Source organism: Rhipicephalus microplus, chromosome X (genome assembly GCF_043290135.1).
Source record: "Rhipicephalus microplus isolate Deutch F79 chromosome X, USDA_Rmic, whole genome shotgun sequence".
NCBI classification, from domain to species: Eukaryota; Metazoa; Arthropoda; class Arachnida; order Ixodida; family Ixodidae; genus Rhipicephalus; species Rhipicephalus microplus.
The window spans coordinates 151,324,399-151,341,627 of record NC_134710.1 but is presented as its reverse complement, the minus strand read 5'-3'; the positions used below and the strand labels follow the sequence as shown (position 1 = coordinate 151,341,627).

At 40.3% G+C, this 17,229-nt stretch overlaps 1 protein-coding gene across 1 annotated transcript; it reads left to right on the top strand.

Annotated features, from left to right (window-relative positions):
* The first annotated feature begins 1,343 nt into the window (after positions 1-1,343).
* Positions 1,344-16,324, top strand: LOC119177972 (FH1/FH2 domain-containing protein 3-like). The gene is made up of 6 exons (XM_075878001.1): positions 1,344-1,473; positions 2,142-2,216; positions 6,220-6,412; positions 9,608-9,752; positions 13,099-13,263; positions 15,766-16,324. Exons 1-6 carry the CDS (start codon positions 1,397-1,399, stop codon positions 15,837-15,839), a joined length of 729 nt encoding a protein of 242 aa, XP_075734116.1. The 5' UTR covers positions 1,344-1,396; the 3' UTR covers positions 15,840-16,324.
* The last annotated feature ends 905 nt before the right edge of the window (positions 16,325-17,229 follow it).

The following is a 17,229-nucleotide window of genomic DNA, read 5'->3' as shown; positions in this document are numbered from 1 at the left end:
TTGTGACAAATTTCTTTTAAATAGTATCAGTATTTTAGACTAGTATGCCCTTATGTTCTTATGTTACAAAATAATGACAAAAAAACAGCAACAAGGACAGCATGCTTCCCATATGCATAAGTTTGTTCTGCGGAGAAAAAAGAAACTTTGATAAGCGCTAAATTGAGGTAGCCAAATTTTTCAACAATAAAAATGGGAAATTTTGACTACGTAATGTATGTTGTAACGGGCTCGAGGTCGATGGCAGCATCCCACCACTGCCACCAGTTGTCAAGGGCTCGAGGTTGATGAAGGCACGACGGGCTTCTCTAGGGTAGCTGGCTTCCCGTCGTCGTTCGCATAGCCGATCTTCGCCAGTGAGTGGGCACATTAATAGAGATAGAACAAAGGTTTCTTTACATGATAGCTGAAAGATGGGACTGTACAAAGATTCAGTAGAGATCCAGCTATGTACAAAGATTCAGCTGAGATTTCTCAATTATTTACAAAAATCTTCGGCTTTTATAGCCCGTTGTCTCCTTACATGGAGGTCCGAAGAAGTCGGTGACCACTCTTGCCACAAATCAGGTAACGAAGTCTCAGTGGTCCACCCATCAAAAAGGGTGCAGAAATTGGGGCACTCGTGAGAAGAACGTGGGTGAAAATGTCCAATGGTTATCACGAGCGCACCACACAAAGATGCTGACACGTTGAACCACTGCTGAACGTCAGCAGTGGTTCAAGGCTGTGTTCTGCTGTGTTCTGGAACTTTCATGAACATAGCTGTCCAGGTGCTCGTTTCCTGAGGACGGCCACAGTGATGCCTTCCCACGCTTTTAAACTGTCGGCCCTTTTGTGGCGACTTCGCGTACTAGGCGGCAATAGCCAAGTCGAGAGGTAGACTCTATAAGAGCTGCCACACTGGTGCCGTCTCACGCTGTTCGAACCCGATTCAAGAAAGGGATGTTCGCAAAGCTTCCGTCGAGTTCCACGTAACCTGACCACAGCAAACTGCCAGGCCCACCTGGAGGACAGTTTCGTGCTTTTCGCTTCTAACCGGGCGTCGATATCGGGGAGAAAGCCATCTCACAGGTCTGCTCACGCACAATGGCGTTTGCTAAGACGAACTGCCGGGCCAAACGTAACAATGTGTATACATTTTTTTAACTTGTGCACATAGAGGAAAGTTTACTACAGTTGTGCCACAAGTGCTACGGTTGTAGGAGTTTGAGGCTGTAAATTAAATGCTGAGTTGAGGATGACTGTAAAGTTTATATTGAAAAATTTATTAATAGTGGAAAAATTAACAGCCTCTTACTAACGAACATTTTACATCACTTAATTTATATATTGTATGATTTCTGGTGTTGCTTGAATTCAGGTTGACTATGATGAGGTTGCAAAAAATTTGAGCAAGATGGAAAGTGATTGCAAGGCATCATGGGAGCACCTGAAAGTTATTGCCAAGCATGATGGATCAGCCATGAAAGCCAAGTGAGTTTACTACTGCCACCACAAACCGAAATCTCTTGTCAGGGGCTTACTTTTTCAAGATAAAGTAGGCCTTTATTATTATTATTATTATTATTATTATTATTATTATTATTATTATTATTATTATTATTATTATTATTATTGCTTTTCTTAAACATTTTCACATAAGATGACATCAGTGTCCTATGTAAGTGTGTACACCAAGCATATTGCCATGTTCAACATTGGTAAATCATAAGCACTTTTCCTGCTTAATCAAAGCTTAATTTTTTAACAAATTTGACATAAGAAGCTAAAGCATACAAAATTCGCAAGTATACTGTACAAAATTATATATCAATGACAAACATGGCTGTAATGTATTAAGACTTTGAAAAGAGAAAGCAAATAAAAAAATATATTCATAAGCAGTATCATGTCATGCATCCTCGCCACCAGTAGGGACAATAAAATGCAAAACTTTGTGCTAACTTTTAGCAAGACCAGTGCGGCAGTAAGTACATAATTTTTTTTTCTAAGATTTTGGAAGTTATGCATGTCCCAGTACTTATTGTTTTGATCTTGGTTTGATTGAAGGCACCTGTGTTCCTGCACAATTAAAAAAAAATATAAAATTCATTTTTTCAAGCATTGTGGCCAACTCAGCTGAGTAATTAATTTTTTTCCAGACTCTCTGAATTTCTCAATGATTGTGCTGAAAGGATAGTCATTCTAGGCATCATTCATCGGCGTGTTCATAACAGGTAAGAGGCCAACAATCGTGCTGCTCTTATCCCTTCTGGTAACAAGATACCTCTTTATGCAATGACCAAATACCGTTGTCTTTCCCTAGTGCACTCACTAGGAAGGAACAATGCAAGGAGCTTGACCTACATTTTTCATTAATGCCTCATGTGGGTAAACATGTAAAGCACCACGCTGGCTATCAGGGCTTCAACTAGGGGTTGGTTTTAAGGTGTCCTGACCCCTTAAAAGGGGTCAGGACCCCCTCATTCTTCATGAATTTTTCTCATTCTTTAACTTTTAAGATGATATACTAAAACATTTGCACATGTTCACAATCACCACCAGTCATGAAAATTGTTCAAAACTAATTTAAAACTAGTAATTTAAAAGTATTGTCTAGTTATTATATATAAGAGTTGTGCTTGATTTACACTTTATAAAAGGAAGGTTTATAATGGCCTATTTTTATATTACAATGAGCCCTTAAATATACACTTTCTTTCATTCATAGCGGGGGTCTCGTTCTGGCGGACCTTATGCATTGAGGTGATATGCGAGGTATAATTGGTTACCTGCCATCTTATAATAAGATCACATACTACGTGACGCCAAACAGTCAAGAGTGTTCCACACTCATCATGAGGGCAACTGGTGGTGCTGACTGAGGCTCCCACGCTTAATCTACATATATACCCTATATAGTGAGTGCGGGAATAACCGCCACTGTAGCACAGTGCTAGAGCATTGGACACATTATTTGAAGGTCGCAGGTTCAGATCCTGCCGGTGGCAAGTTATATTTTTGCTCACTTTTCTTTCTACATATACATTACAGCTACTTCTTATAACTTCCCTTATACTTTCCCTGGCATTATTGTCTATTAGTTCTCATTAATATTGTCTAACAAAGAAAACGAGCCCTTAAATATACACTTTTCTTCACACAAAAATAAGGTGGTACAAACCTTCTAAAATGGCACCCATCCTATCCTCTCTAATCCATCCTTGAAAAAAAAAATGCTCTCTACAGCCCTTGTTGCTGCAGCACGGTCTGTTTGCTTCAAATGATGCAGTTGTGCTATGCATCAACACACCACTATAACAGTAATTTGAATGTAAACGTGCGCTGCTTTGTACTTCTGATAGTGCATGGGGGAATGTGAAGCGCTAGAAAGAAGTAAAAGCGCAGTCTGACATGTGTGTGCGTACATGTGGCAGGCCTCTTGGGATATTGCAGAGATCTAGAACCTACAGAATGCATCAAGTTCATATTAATAGTGCATGTTTAGTTAAGGGCGTTAATTAAACCTCTGGGAGCTTGAAGGTTAAACAGCAGTTTCTTTGTTGCCATTGTTTCTTTCCCTACTGGTGCTATCTCCTTGCCACATCTTTGAAAGGTCTAGCGGTATCAATACTGATTGTCTGGTTGGGTGTGTGACTACATGCAAAGTATGTATTGGCAGCTTGTATCCTGTTTATGTCGCATGCATCATCCTGTTGATGCCACGATGTGTGATGAAAAGCTCGGAAAAGCTGGTAAAGAAGAATGAGATGGTTATATGAAATATCAAGTTGACTGGTTGGCTTTTGCAATATATTTTCGACAAAGCTGATGCCTCTATCACAAAATTTCTGGGCACGATGCACCCCACGACTTTTGTTTAGTTTTCCTTACACGTACATTACAGTGCCGAGGCCATTGTTATGAGACAAGTTTCCTGAAACACGAACGCATTCAGTTGTGCTTTTGTTTTCTTCCATAAACTGTCGACTGGGGTTCATATTTTATAAGCTGTGTAGACAAAGCTAAAAAAAGATAAACCTGATGGTACTTTATTGCATATGCTGTTATGCCTGAACTTCATTTCGCTCTGCTCTCTCTATCTTTCTCTCCTATTTTATGAACAAGTCGAAGGGTGAGAGTTCCCAAGCCGTCTTTCCATAGTTTTTTTGACGCCCTCCTCCACTGCTCAATTGCTCAATGGGAAATGAAGATTAATTCATTCATTCATTCGTTAATTCAAGTTTTACATATTTTGTAGTATTTAAAGAGCCAGTAAATAACTCCAAGATCCAAAAACTCTTATAAAGAAAAATATGTGCACTGTTACTTTGTGAACATGCTGCCGCAAGAATTTTACAAATACGTGCTATATTAAGGAAGTTGATTGATTTATATGTGGGGTTTAACATCCCAAGACCATCATATGAATATGTGAGATGCCATAGTGGAGGGCTCCGGAAGTTTTTAACCACCTGGGGTTCTTTAACATGCACCCAAATGTGAGCACACAGGCCTACAGCATTTCCGCCTCCGTCCGAAATGCAGCCGCCGCAGCCGGGATTCGATCCCGCGAGCTGCGGGTCAGCAGACGAGTACATTAGCCACTAGACCACCGTGGCGGGGCTATATTAAGGAAGTTACCGGGGTTAGAATATCGCTTTAAGATGGTTTCAAATTTTCGTCCAGTCTCGCCACCCTTCTTTTTCAGAGGCTGGGGAAGGCGTAGCCCGTTGTTGTGACTCCGCCCACTTCGGCAATGTAACAAGGCATCAGAAATTGACATCATCGGTGAACTCGATCAGTTGCAATGCACTTCCGCTTGCTGCGATGCCTGGTTGTTTACTGTTTACTGGGCGCTGATGCTTCTCTGCAGCCCAGTCAGTCGATTCGCAGCTGCCAACGATTTGCAGCAAAACTGCATTTCAAAACCCGGATATGAAATTGGCCCGATTTTTCAGGAGCGGACTGTCGCACCATCTGAGAGCTGCAACACAAAACAAAAATAATGTGTTTGATAATGGGTGTGCTCATCAACAGGTGGCGTGACAATCTACTCGCTCCCAAAAACTGGGCCAGTGACGTGTCCATATTTCGATACATAGAGCCTATGAGGAGTTTCGCAACTCATATGATTGAATAGCTCTGTCGTAGCCGTGGGTTGAAATGGGAACTGTCGTTGACTTCACTACTATTTGTTGAGACCTAGTTTAGACGAATTGACAAGCTGTGTGCTGCGTCACGTAGCCGATCCCCGAGTTGGCGTCACTGCATGTGGAAGGAGCATTGGTAAGGCATAGGAAAGGAGTGTGGGAATTGTTTTTCGAAATATAGGCTTTGCGCGCAGCTCTGTCATCTTCAGAAAACGTGATCGCTGCAGTGTATTCTACGAATTGTCGAGCTTGTTTGGGCGGTGTAAAAAAAAAGTCAGAGCCTGTTGACTGGCCCTTTAACATGCTGATATTTTGCCGATATTATACATACGATTATAGGCCCTCTTCAGACCTTGAGGACAAACAAACAAACAAACAAAATATGACTGATAGCTTTGGGATACTGCTTGTCAAGTGGACACATCTTTAGTCATGACAGATTTCCAATACAGTCACTTTAGAAAAAAAAAAGTGAAACTAGGCATCTAATTGAAGACAATTGCAAATGTCGTGTCAAAAGTCCAAACAGAGTAATACATAAAATAACCTATTTGTCTTACCTGTGCTCATTCTGAAAGTGTTAATAGACCTTTTTGTAATACTACGCAAGAGTGCTTTCCCTGTGCTGAATATTTGCGCAACAATGGCAGGATGTGTCGTGCTTCAAGTGAACATGAGGTGCTAGTTGCATGTACTTGGGTATGTCTGTTATGTGTGCGTTTATTTCAAGAGAGCTGAATCTACATTGTCGAGCCATAGCACTAGCAAACGGCTCTTGAACATACAGTATGCAATTTGTGCCAAGGCATCATTAGGTGTAAAAACAGCATTGCAGAAAAGCTAGCTTTATAGTTATGAAAATGGTATATTGATAACACCCAACTGTCTGTTCCTCACAGATGTCTTCCACTCGATTGCACTCTTTTTTTTTTTCGTTAATGATTTCTAGACATGCAGGCTGACTTTTTTTCCCTCACTATGATGTATTGACTCTTCTCAGGAAGGATGTTTTTACCTGTGCAATCTTAGTGCATTTAGGACAACACTCAGAAAGTAAAACTTATTTATTTATTTTTTTCCCCTTCAGGTTTCACAAGTTGCTGGTGTATCTGGGATGCCCACCACACTCAATTAGAGAAACCAAAGCACAGCAAGTATGCAAAGTCATCAGTGAATTTGCACTGGAGTATCGTACGACTAGAGAACGCGTCCAGCAGCAGTTTGAGAAGAAAGCAAACCACCGTGAAAGAAACAAGACACGTGGAAAGATGATCACTGAAGTGAGATGATTGCACATTGTAGTCACACCTCCCACTATAATGCAATCACATTATATTTTCGGGATGTCTATGTGGCAATAGATTATATTTTGGCAAAGTTTGAGTCTTTCTCTTTGAAACAGCATCAGAAAAACTAGTTTTTCACCAAAGCAAGCATTGCCAGCCTGTTGGAAAAGCTCATGTGAACATGTGAGCCAAATAATATTGTAGTCCATGCTGTCGGCAATGCACAATTTTGTGTCAAAAATACTTCCCCAAGACATTCCAAGCGTGGTGAAATAAATGAAGGACGAAGGGAGGGTAGTGGGCGATGACCTTGCAGGCCATGTGCCATGTTGTGCAGGTACTACAGCTGCCTATGGGGCACTTAAACATGACAGGGCTGCACACAGATCAACTATAAGTAACGGCCAATACGGTCATAGAAAAATGTACGGAAGATGTTCAATGCCATGGTGCATTGTTATGTAACCTTTGGGTGGAGCAGAGGTCTCTTCACAACTCTCCCTTTGTACCTCCCAGCACTCTTGAGGTAATGAAAGGAGAGAAAATGTGTTTGTTTTTGCAATAACTACACCCCTACTTTGTGGGTTTGAAAAACTTGTGATGGATGATTTGCGAGGCAGTGAAGCCCATATAACGAGGTGATTCTATGATCACGTAAAAAAGGGCTACAGGGTCTTTTCAGAAGATTGACGGGTGTTATACTTTTGTTACCCAAGAAGGCAAAAGCCTGGCTGCATTCATATACGACAAATGAGCTGCAACAAGCAGGGGCCCATATCTTTTGCAATAAATGGACCTGTTGAGCGCCTATGCATGCACTTATCTTTGTATGTCTTTTCCAAAGATGTTCAGACTTTTGCTTGCCTTTAACTTCTTCCCAAACATTGCACCTACAAATTTAGATTCTATCCTTCTGGCATGCAATATTACATCGGTTGACATGACTCCTCATTCAATATGAGGACAGTATAGGGGTTTCTTACAAAGCAGTTTCAAGTGTTCGCATGTCTCTCTGGCAAAATAGTATCTGACTGTCATAAAAATACCCTAGTTCGATTCTGTCTTGAACCCTGCTTATGTTCAGCATCTGTTCAGATGTTTTAGTCACTGCGAGTTTCCTGTCAAGGTCACTGGCTCTCCAAGGGAGCTCCAACATAAATAAAAACATTAATGAGATTTTTTTTGTTTACCACAGCACTGATATTGCTCACCTTCTCCCTTCTCTCTGTCTCATTTTTTTTTCTGTCCTCTTAACCAACATGTACACAGTCATTACTGACTTGTGGTACACTGCTGGCAGAAAACAGCTATCTTTCTTATTGGTGCAAATAATTGTACAATATCAAGCAATCTTGAAGCACCAGTGTCATTCATGTCAGTGATAGCTGTGTGTGTTATTCCCCACTAATATTTCAAGTGGCATCAGTAAAGCACCCAATAATGTCTTTCCAATGTTCCATTCCTATGTAATTTTGACTGCTTTGCCAGTGTTTTGGTCCACACTTAGGAAAATATTATATATATATTTTTTTATTTTGGAAAATATACCTTAGGTGTTTTTAGATAAGATATTTACTTTAGTGTCTCAATCTTGTAGATTCGCGATCATATATTAAAGGGACACGAAAACCAAATACTATTCAATCTCGGAGAAGCCATCTGGCACTGCTGTCTAACAGGGGAAGAGCAGGCATACCACAATTCTATGGGTGGAGCTGATATTCCTCAAGTTGTAATATAGTCAGCATTACGTATATTATCTTGTTTTTCATGCAGTTTGTTTACCTTCTTGTTCAACTGACCTTCTTGTTCAACGTGCCGTATAATTTGGTTTGGTAGCAGTGTTTGTTGGACATCTGTTGTCATTACTCAATCCTCTGGTACTCTTATATTTTGTCTTTGCTTATCATACCAATGTGGCTATTCTTTTTTTTTTAATTTCCTGCCAGAGGAGTTTCTAGACATGTTATTTTGTACCCTCATATACATTTCCTACTATCATATACAGTAGACTCTCGATAATTCAAACTCTGATAATTCATACTTTTGGTTAATTCAAATAAAAGAAATTTTTTGGTAGGCCCTCTCTATTCTTTCAATGTATTTAAAAGCCTCTTAATTCAAACTCCATCATTCAGTTAATTCATACTTTTTGCAGTCTCATACCAGGAGATATCTGTTTCTTTTCCACTACTATTTAAAAATTTGCATGATTATATACTAATCTTAACAGTCTAAAAATGAAAAATAAGAACCTCAGGCCTTCGAGGTAAAAGGCTTTGCTAGTAAACAAATGTTTGAAACAAAGCACAGGAATGATAAACCGTGATGCTTCTCAACTGGTATAGAGAGCTTTGTGTCGAAGGCACATACCTATAGCAAAGAAGTAGTTGGCAATTCATTAAAAGTCTGATTAGCAGTAAATGGCCAATAAACTTGCAGACCTTACTCCTATGCTTTCTGTTCATTGAATGCAGTTAGGGTTTAAAAACACTTCACAATTTTTAAATGTGATAAAATCAATGCCTAGTCATAATGTGTGGTGTCACCTCACCGAGAGTCATCTATCGGAAAACTTCTGATAATTCAAACAAAATTCAGAGGTCCTTTTGAGTTTGAATAAACGAGAGTCTACTGTATTGTAGTTATAACTTTATTATGGTATCTCTCTTCTCTATAAGGCTTCATAAAGAAACTGTTGAGGTATCACAAGTAATTGATTATTATCTAATGAATTTTGGGGCAGCTGGATTTCAAGTGGCACATTCTGCAATGTCAATGTGGCTTTTACTATCTTCATTTATATGAAGTAGATCCTGAAAGGTCGGTGAATAGGGCTGAATAAGAAGGACCGATTCTGCTTTTGATGGCACCATGTACTCTGTGCCCTATATTGAGCTGACTTGCATCACTGGCACGTGGTATTATATGTTTTCCAGGTGCCGTCAATGTGATATGGCCGAGTTTCATAAAGCTGTACTCATTAGCATACATTTTGACCACATTGAATGATCATATATTTTGTTCGCTGGCACAAAAGAGCCTTTGCTGTGATTACTGAGCTGAGAACTAGTTTTTATGAAAAAGAAAAAAAAAGTCTGTCACTTAGAACATTCTAATAACTTAAACGATCTTTAAGCTTTCAGTTTTCATACTACATATTACTATTTATTGTATGTACTATTGTAGATGGACAAGTTCAGGACAAAAGAGCAGCAAGCTGACCAAGAGTTGAGGCAGCTTCTTGGAAATGGAACCTCTGATGTTGATGAACCCAAAGGAGGGAAATGGGGAACTGTACCTGGCATGCGTGCTCGGCCAAGGATACCGCAAGGTAAGCCCTATAAATTGGAAAGCACATGTTTGTATCTGCTCTTGTTAATATACTTTGTAAACTTGCAAGTAAAGGTGTCATCGATGGATTGTTGGTTGGTTGTAATTTAATTGCACTGTTCTGCAGCGTTTTTGGCAACCCAGTGTCATTGCTATGTAATTTTTTTATTACGGATAAAAACTTACTGCACCTTGCAAGAATATTAAAAACTTATGTTTAAATGGAACTTTAGTCTTGTGCTTGATTTGATTTAGATGTTGCCTCTAACATGTGGAAGGTTTTGGTATAATGGGTATAATGTAATTACTGTATAGAGCGCTTATAACATAAGTCGCGGGAGTCGCGAATATCCGCACTACTATAAGCGGTACCGCACTGTAACCAAAACAACCTTTTTCAAGGGCCGCACTTGCGCAAAACGTGTTGAACATGCAAGTTCGCGTGTCCGAAAATCGAAACGTGCGATGCATACTTGGTAAATTTTAAATTTTTGAATGTTAAGAAAATTTAACATCCAAATACTCGCGTTGCCAATGAAATGAACGCGAAGGAGGGGGGGGGGGGTGTTTAACAAATAAAAGCACCATCGCGGAAATTCGCTGACTACAAGACCACCTCGATTATGATTATGCGCGTTACATAGAAACTCTGTTGAATCACGTTCAGAATTTGACGCGTTAAACGATGCCAACCATTCGATTTCATGGGCGCACACCCGATCTAAGACATCACAATCGAATCATAAACCACTGTTCGAGCACTACAGGTGCCGCCCTCATTTTCATTAACGATATGTATCTCTTCCCGTCGAACGGGGCCACCGCAAAGAGTTTCGTTGATTCGCACCAAACCACAACTTAGATTCATGCGACTGCTACCGATCAAAGTGCAACCAACGCCGAATAGGCCTGGCTTGCTGTTTGGTATGTTGTTGTGGAAAGTTTGTCCAAAACACGAAGATTCGGTGTCAAAAAGATCGCACTAGTAGTGAACCAAGAACAACGTGCATGATACGAAGTTCGCGTTCGTGGCTGGTAGATCAGCAATGACGACAACTGGGCAAGCTTACATATGAGAGTGCACTGGCAGCAAAAGTAAAAGTGAAAGCTCGCGTCATAAAACCATAAAAGGTTTTCAATTTACGGACAAGGAAGCAAACGTGATATTTGTTCGAAGCTCGATAACGACGACATCTTTCCCGACAGGAAACTGTTAAGGGCATGCAGTTGATAACGATGGGATCCCACGTGCCACGAGCGGTGCGCAGCCGAAGCCATGCTAGGGATGCAGCACGCTGTAGCCGCGTCGGCGCCGGTGCAAAAGCTTATCCGTCACCGAGGCAACCGTCCTTTTCCCTTACTCGTCGAGCACTTGCAGTGTCCTGTGGTATTTTTTTTATTTTCCTTTTCTTCCCTCCCGCCTTCGTTTGTTCACTCCGTGTTCTCTCCTCCTCTGTAACGACCTCATCATTCACTCCCAGCGGCGCACCCAGTGCACCTCCTTTCAGAAGAGCACTCGCTACCGAATTTGTCACAAACAATTTCCGGCAACCACATTATAACCGGTCTTTCATCTTGGGGGACTGCACAATAAGCAGTAGGCGTATACATAGTGTTTTATGGAAGGGTAAACGACAGTTGAAAAAGACTGCATTGTAAATGATTCTGCACCATAAGCTGTTACATTATAAATGGTCTACACTGTATTTAACTTTAAGTAAGCGGCTCTCCTTGGGTACATGTCTTGAGCAAAAATGTTAATATGCAATCCTATAACAATTGCAAACAGGAAAGAGTGTTTTGATAATGTTTTGATAAGCTGTAATGTATTTCGTTCAGTAAAGAATAACTACTCTGAGGCCCAGGTTCTCTGAAACCAGGAAAGCCGTGAGGTCTCAGTGTTTCCATTGCAAGAAAGTTGCTGCCCTGTAGCCCCCAATGATCAATGCTTCTCTCCTCTAGCCCCAAGGGCCAACCTCATTTTGATAGTAAATCAGACCACAAAATCTGAAAAACAAGAGAAAGTATGTGTTCGTGAAAATGAGCTCTGGCTCTGGTTCCACTTTCGCAGAATGCTGTTTTGGAGCTCTTGTCAAGATTTGAACTTCATGAAATATTCTATTTATGATTATAGCTTTACATTTCAGAGGTAATTTGGAGTACAAATTGCACTTTTTAAGGTTATTTTGGGACAAAAGGGAAGGAAAATTGATTGGAGGGCTATTTAATGTCTATCCAGTTTTTTGTTGGCAAAAAAATGAGAATGCTAAAAGAACACAGAATACTTCTCCCTCCATGTTTGCTTCCCCCTTCATGTTTGCTTCAAGAAAACAAAAACAAAAAAAAGCTGGAAGAATTTACCTTTACAAAGGTCTTCACACATACTGTGCATGTAAGGATGATAATTATTAAAGGGGCTGTGCAACACTTTTTGAGCATGGTCAGAAAATGCAGCCGGTTGGTAGTCGAGGCACATGAGCTAAATATTATAGCGTAGCACATGACGTGGAATTTACAATAGGTTCTCAAAGTTATCTAAAAATTTATTCTTTCAACAAACGATGCTATATACACTTAAACACCTTTATAAGATTCATACTCCGGATGGCAATTCGTGTCTTTTATATGAGATGTCTCTTATGAGCAGGGCACCTCGTATGCACTTTCATATCAACTCGTATTTGTAAACTTCTCAAGAAATTTTAGCAGCTCTCCTGGGAAATAATTTTAGAAGGTCACCTGTCTCTTAAAAAGAAAACGTCAAACATATGCATGCACTCAATACCTGTATACTAATCAAGCCGGTATCTAGAGCCTGCACATGTGTGGTGTGAGCAGGTAATTATTGACCATGCATTGAAGAGTTGCTGTGATTATGGTTGTACATGCTGTTAGGTGTTGAGATGTAATTCCAGGATAATGTGGTATACCTAATCTTGTGATTACATTACCATTGTGGAGCACAGATACCTGTAACATATTAATGCAGTTTGCATTGTAACTTTTCTGCAAGAATGTGTTCCCGATATAGTAAGTATGACAAAAAGCAAAGGAAAATGAATAGGTTTTATTTTCTATTCAGTTGCCACCACTGGTGTGTATTTTGTGTTAGACGATAGTCATACATGCTTTAGTTCTGGTATTTTTTGGTCATGTGGAAGTCTTTATAAAAGTGTGGTTCATGATAACCCATGGTTTATTACCATGCCAATTTTATAAAGTTAGTATAGACGAGTTGAAGTACCTACTTTTGTTTTTTAAATAGTATTTTGCTTTCAGGAGTTTTTGTAATATCAGTGGTTGTGCAAGGAGGTTTTAGCGAGACAATGACACTTCCTGTTCTGCAGGCCCTGGAGGGACCCTTGGTCGGCACAGTACTCCAACAAGGGATGACAACCTCACTGATGCTGATGATGAGATCTTAGAGAGCCTTGTCAAAACAGCAACAGCACAGCCAGCACGAAATGAGCCTCGCATTCGCAAGAAAGCTCGCTACGGTGATAGAAAGTCACGTAAGTAGTGCACACTTGAAGTTCTATCTCTTCAAAAACAAAAGTGTGCGAAATTGCTGCTGCTCGACAAATTTTTTTTCATATAAAACTGGGAAATCCCCTAGTATTCTGTGTACTGTTAATTTACACAAGTTTTGTAGTGAGAAAATGCTGGGAACATCACGTAAAAAATTTTGAAGAAAAAAATCTGGACAATGTGTGAAAAAGTAAAGGTATTTTTGCTTGCTAGTTGTAATGGCTTTACACCCTTGAGTAGAGTGTATTTGGTTTACTTGGGTCTGCAATACTATACAAAGTGAGAAACAAGACTGCCCGCAAGCACACTGTTGCGAGTCTGGGTTCTACTCGATGCATTCCCAGCTGACGTGGGTTGCCGAGACATCAGGGTTGTGTCGGACCCAGACTCGTGTGGCAGCATGGAGCAACTCCGGGTGGAGGAAACGATGCTGACAAGTTGGGGAAATGAAAACGAACAGGTTTACTGGCACTATTTACAATTATTACCAGTATAAGAGGTGCTCATATTTGGGTGCACGTTAAGGTACCCCAGGCGGTCGAAATTTCCGGAGCCCTCCACTACGGTGTCTTTATAATCTTATGGTGGTTTTGGGACGTTAAACCACACATATAGATCAATCAAAACAGCATAAGAGATTATAGCGTACCACAAACCACGAGCGTGGTGGATGAACCATGGTTCAGAGTGACATCCTGCACTTTGCAGCATCATTTTAAGCGCTGTCGGACAACTCCTTCTAGATTAAAACATCAATCACACGCATGATACCACCCACCACCATGGCATCAGCCAATAACACATGGTTGTTGAATAGTCATTGCACTTGTTGACGCAATGTTCCTCCGGTCAGTTTTACTGAAGAAAGGGGAGTGGGGTCCTTCGCGGAGCAAGTTAGTGGATGAGTGCTTTCTGCCGTTTTTTCTTGGAAAGGCAGCAAAGGAAAAGTGACTTAATCGTATAGTCACAACCTGCGAGGGTGGTTCGTTGCACCACCTCTCCAAACAAGCCATCATGAAGGAAATGCCTGTAGGGATGTTGGTTCACGGACCATCGAAGTTGCCACATTTTTATTCCTTTGTTGCGTCCCAGAGAAGGGAAGCGGGTTAGGGGGAGACAGAAGATTAGGTGGGCAGATGAGATTAAGAAGTTTGCGGGTATAAATTGGCAGCAGCAAGCACAGGACCGGGTTAACTGGCGGAACATGGGAGAGGCCTTTGTCCTGCAGTGGACGTAGTCAGGCTGATGATGATGATGATGATGATGATGATGATGATGCGTCCCAGTGCTTCACGCTCGTTCCGAGAAAAAGGCCCTGGGGTTTCAGGTCGTGGAAACATGCTCCAGCTATGCTTCTCATGGACAGCATATCGCCAATGACACAACGCCTACATATCTTATGCAAGTGATTTGGTGCATTCTTTTGACATGTTATGAAGGATAACTCATGCTCGAAGAACACATTTGTGTGACTGCAGTTAAATGTAGAAGGCCAGATGGACAGCACTGTTTCGAAAATGAGGAAATGGTATAAACACTTAAAGGAGATTTTGTAAAGGTTGCTATAATTAGTATTGCAATTGCAAATGTACCCAAAATTCTTAATTCACTCACATTTAGTACCAGAAACAGGGTTTCGTAGTATCTTGTTCCGTGCACGTATTTGTAGTGACTCCTAACTCGTCAGGTAGTTTTGTCACATTAAAGACAATTTCTTGCATCTTAGCACTGCTAGTGACTCTCATGCCAGGTTGTGCTTGTATCTGCTAAATCTTGGCTAGTTAGTGTATACAGAAAAGATCAGTCAGCTGTAACTGTGCAAGCAGTTTGATTTTGCTTTTTGTTCACAGTACATGTGCCTTATATACTATATGGTCTCTGGTTTAAATTGTTTTTCTGTTTGAAAACCAACTTCTTTTCCTAGAGGCAAAGTGAAAAGGTTTACTTATGCTTGCTTCTTCTTTGCACAGAATATTATTTCCCTCCAGAGTGGTGCAAGCCCATTGGTTCTTGTGTCACTAGATAAGAGTCACTCGCTCAAAACAGGGAACACAAGCATATGTGGAGCTTGCGAAAAACCATCCTTGCCATTGCTAACAAACGATGGCTTTGTTGTCATTGTTGAGGGGTCACGTGTTTTATGATGTAACAACTATCTGTCTGTTTTCTGTTGCACCCTCATTCTGTGCAATGAGTTTACTTGGAAGCATGTGGGCTCTTATCTTTTTTTTTTCTTGTACGAACTCCCCTTATAAAGTATGTTAAACATCTGTTTTTTTTTGTATCTCACTCTGAGCGAGTCCAACATCCTGTATGGTGCTGAACTGTTTGCATTTCTTTTTTTCCCCGTTGGTTTTATGAGAATAGAAAATTTTAGTCTCTTTTTTTTTTTGAAAGGTTCTTCATGCTGATGGCTTAATAAGAAGCACAAAAATTGAGCATAAAAGTGTGATTTTCTCCTTTCTCCCCCCACCCCCCTTGTGCAGTTCGCCGTACCTTAAAGAGTGGGCTGGATCTTTCTGAGGATGAGCGGCGTTCTTTGGCTGCAATGTCATCTTAGTGTAGTTCATGCTTGGGCCCTTATAGAAGAAGATGTTCATGCCAAGTAGTACTGTTAGATGACTTCAGCATGACAGAATTTGGAAAAAATAGCTGATCTCAAGACGTGCTGTAGGCAGCTTTTTGTTGCTGTCTCTCCTTAGCACTGTAGGGGGACATGTTTCTGTCATTCAGTGTTAGATTGGGAATCTCACTTGTAAAGAGACTGTAAGGGGTGTTGTGATTGGGTTAAAACATTTATTTTTAGTTTTTCATTTGAGGCATACATTGACAGTAATGCTGAAGTGACAAAATCTGTGTGATATCAGCTTTTTTTAATTCTGTGGTGCTCAAGTTGCAATTCTGTTTAGAGTGTAGGTATGTGTGATGTCTCGTTTTTCTACAAAGTGTTCACATGTGGATTGCCTTCTTGGCCATGCCTGAGTACTTTACTCTGATGATGCATAGTCGGTAGAATTTTTTTTTCTATCACTGATGTTTTTAGAAGCAGACATGGAGAATATGTGAGAGCATATAGGCTAAGAAGCAAGTGGGACATACTCTTGTGGTTCACCAATCACTCCATATGTGATGTCTTAGTTTCAGTGTAAATATGTTGTACTATACTGAGTAGTCTAGTGATTGCCAAGTTTCTTTCTTTCTACTTTGCTTCTACCTGCCGTATCTCTTTATTCTTGCCCTCCTATTCTCCAAGACTGAATGTTAATGGGTTGTAAAAATGAAACACAACTCTAAACAAAGACAGCTCTTGTGTGGTTTGTTTGCAGGCATGTGCAGGCATGACATATTTTGGCCAAGAACAAGTGAAGTTACTTAAGCCAAGTGCATTTTGTTAGCCAATTTGTTTTTGTACAGTGAGAAAGGTTATTTATTTGTTTTTGTTCTGAAACCCCTGTGATCTATTTTCCAAGAAGTGTTTTCTCGCAGTTACTATGTCATGCATCGACTGATAGATTTGTCTTGCGACGGCGACTGCCACTGTAGAAGCTGAGCTTGCAACTGATTTGCGCCAAAGCGGCCACAGTATAAATATACACCAGGAGACATTTGTGTTCCATTTTACATACACACCCACACAGAGAGAAGCTGTGGCTTTCCTAAGTCCTTTTATTTGTTTACTGAAATGTACAGTATTAGGTTTTCTTCTGATGACAAAAATGTCATTGTGCTTTCTCAAGGGCAATTTTTCCTGTAACTTCTGTACCAGTAGCATTGCTTACTTCTCAGAGCCTGGTTTGGTTCAAAGTTGTACTTGTTGAAAGTACATAAATTATCTCAAACATTCATTATGCTCTGAAATATGGTTGCTCTGTTACTGTCTCATTCTGCCAAATATTTTTTTTTTCTCGAGGCCATTTTTTTTTCTTTTTTTCAATATGTGAGATGTTATG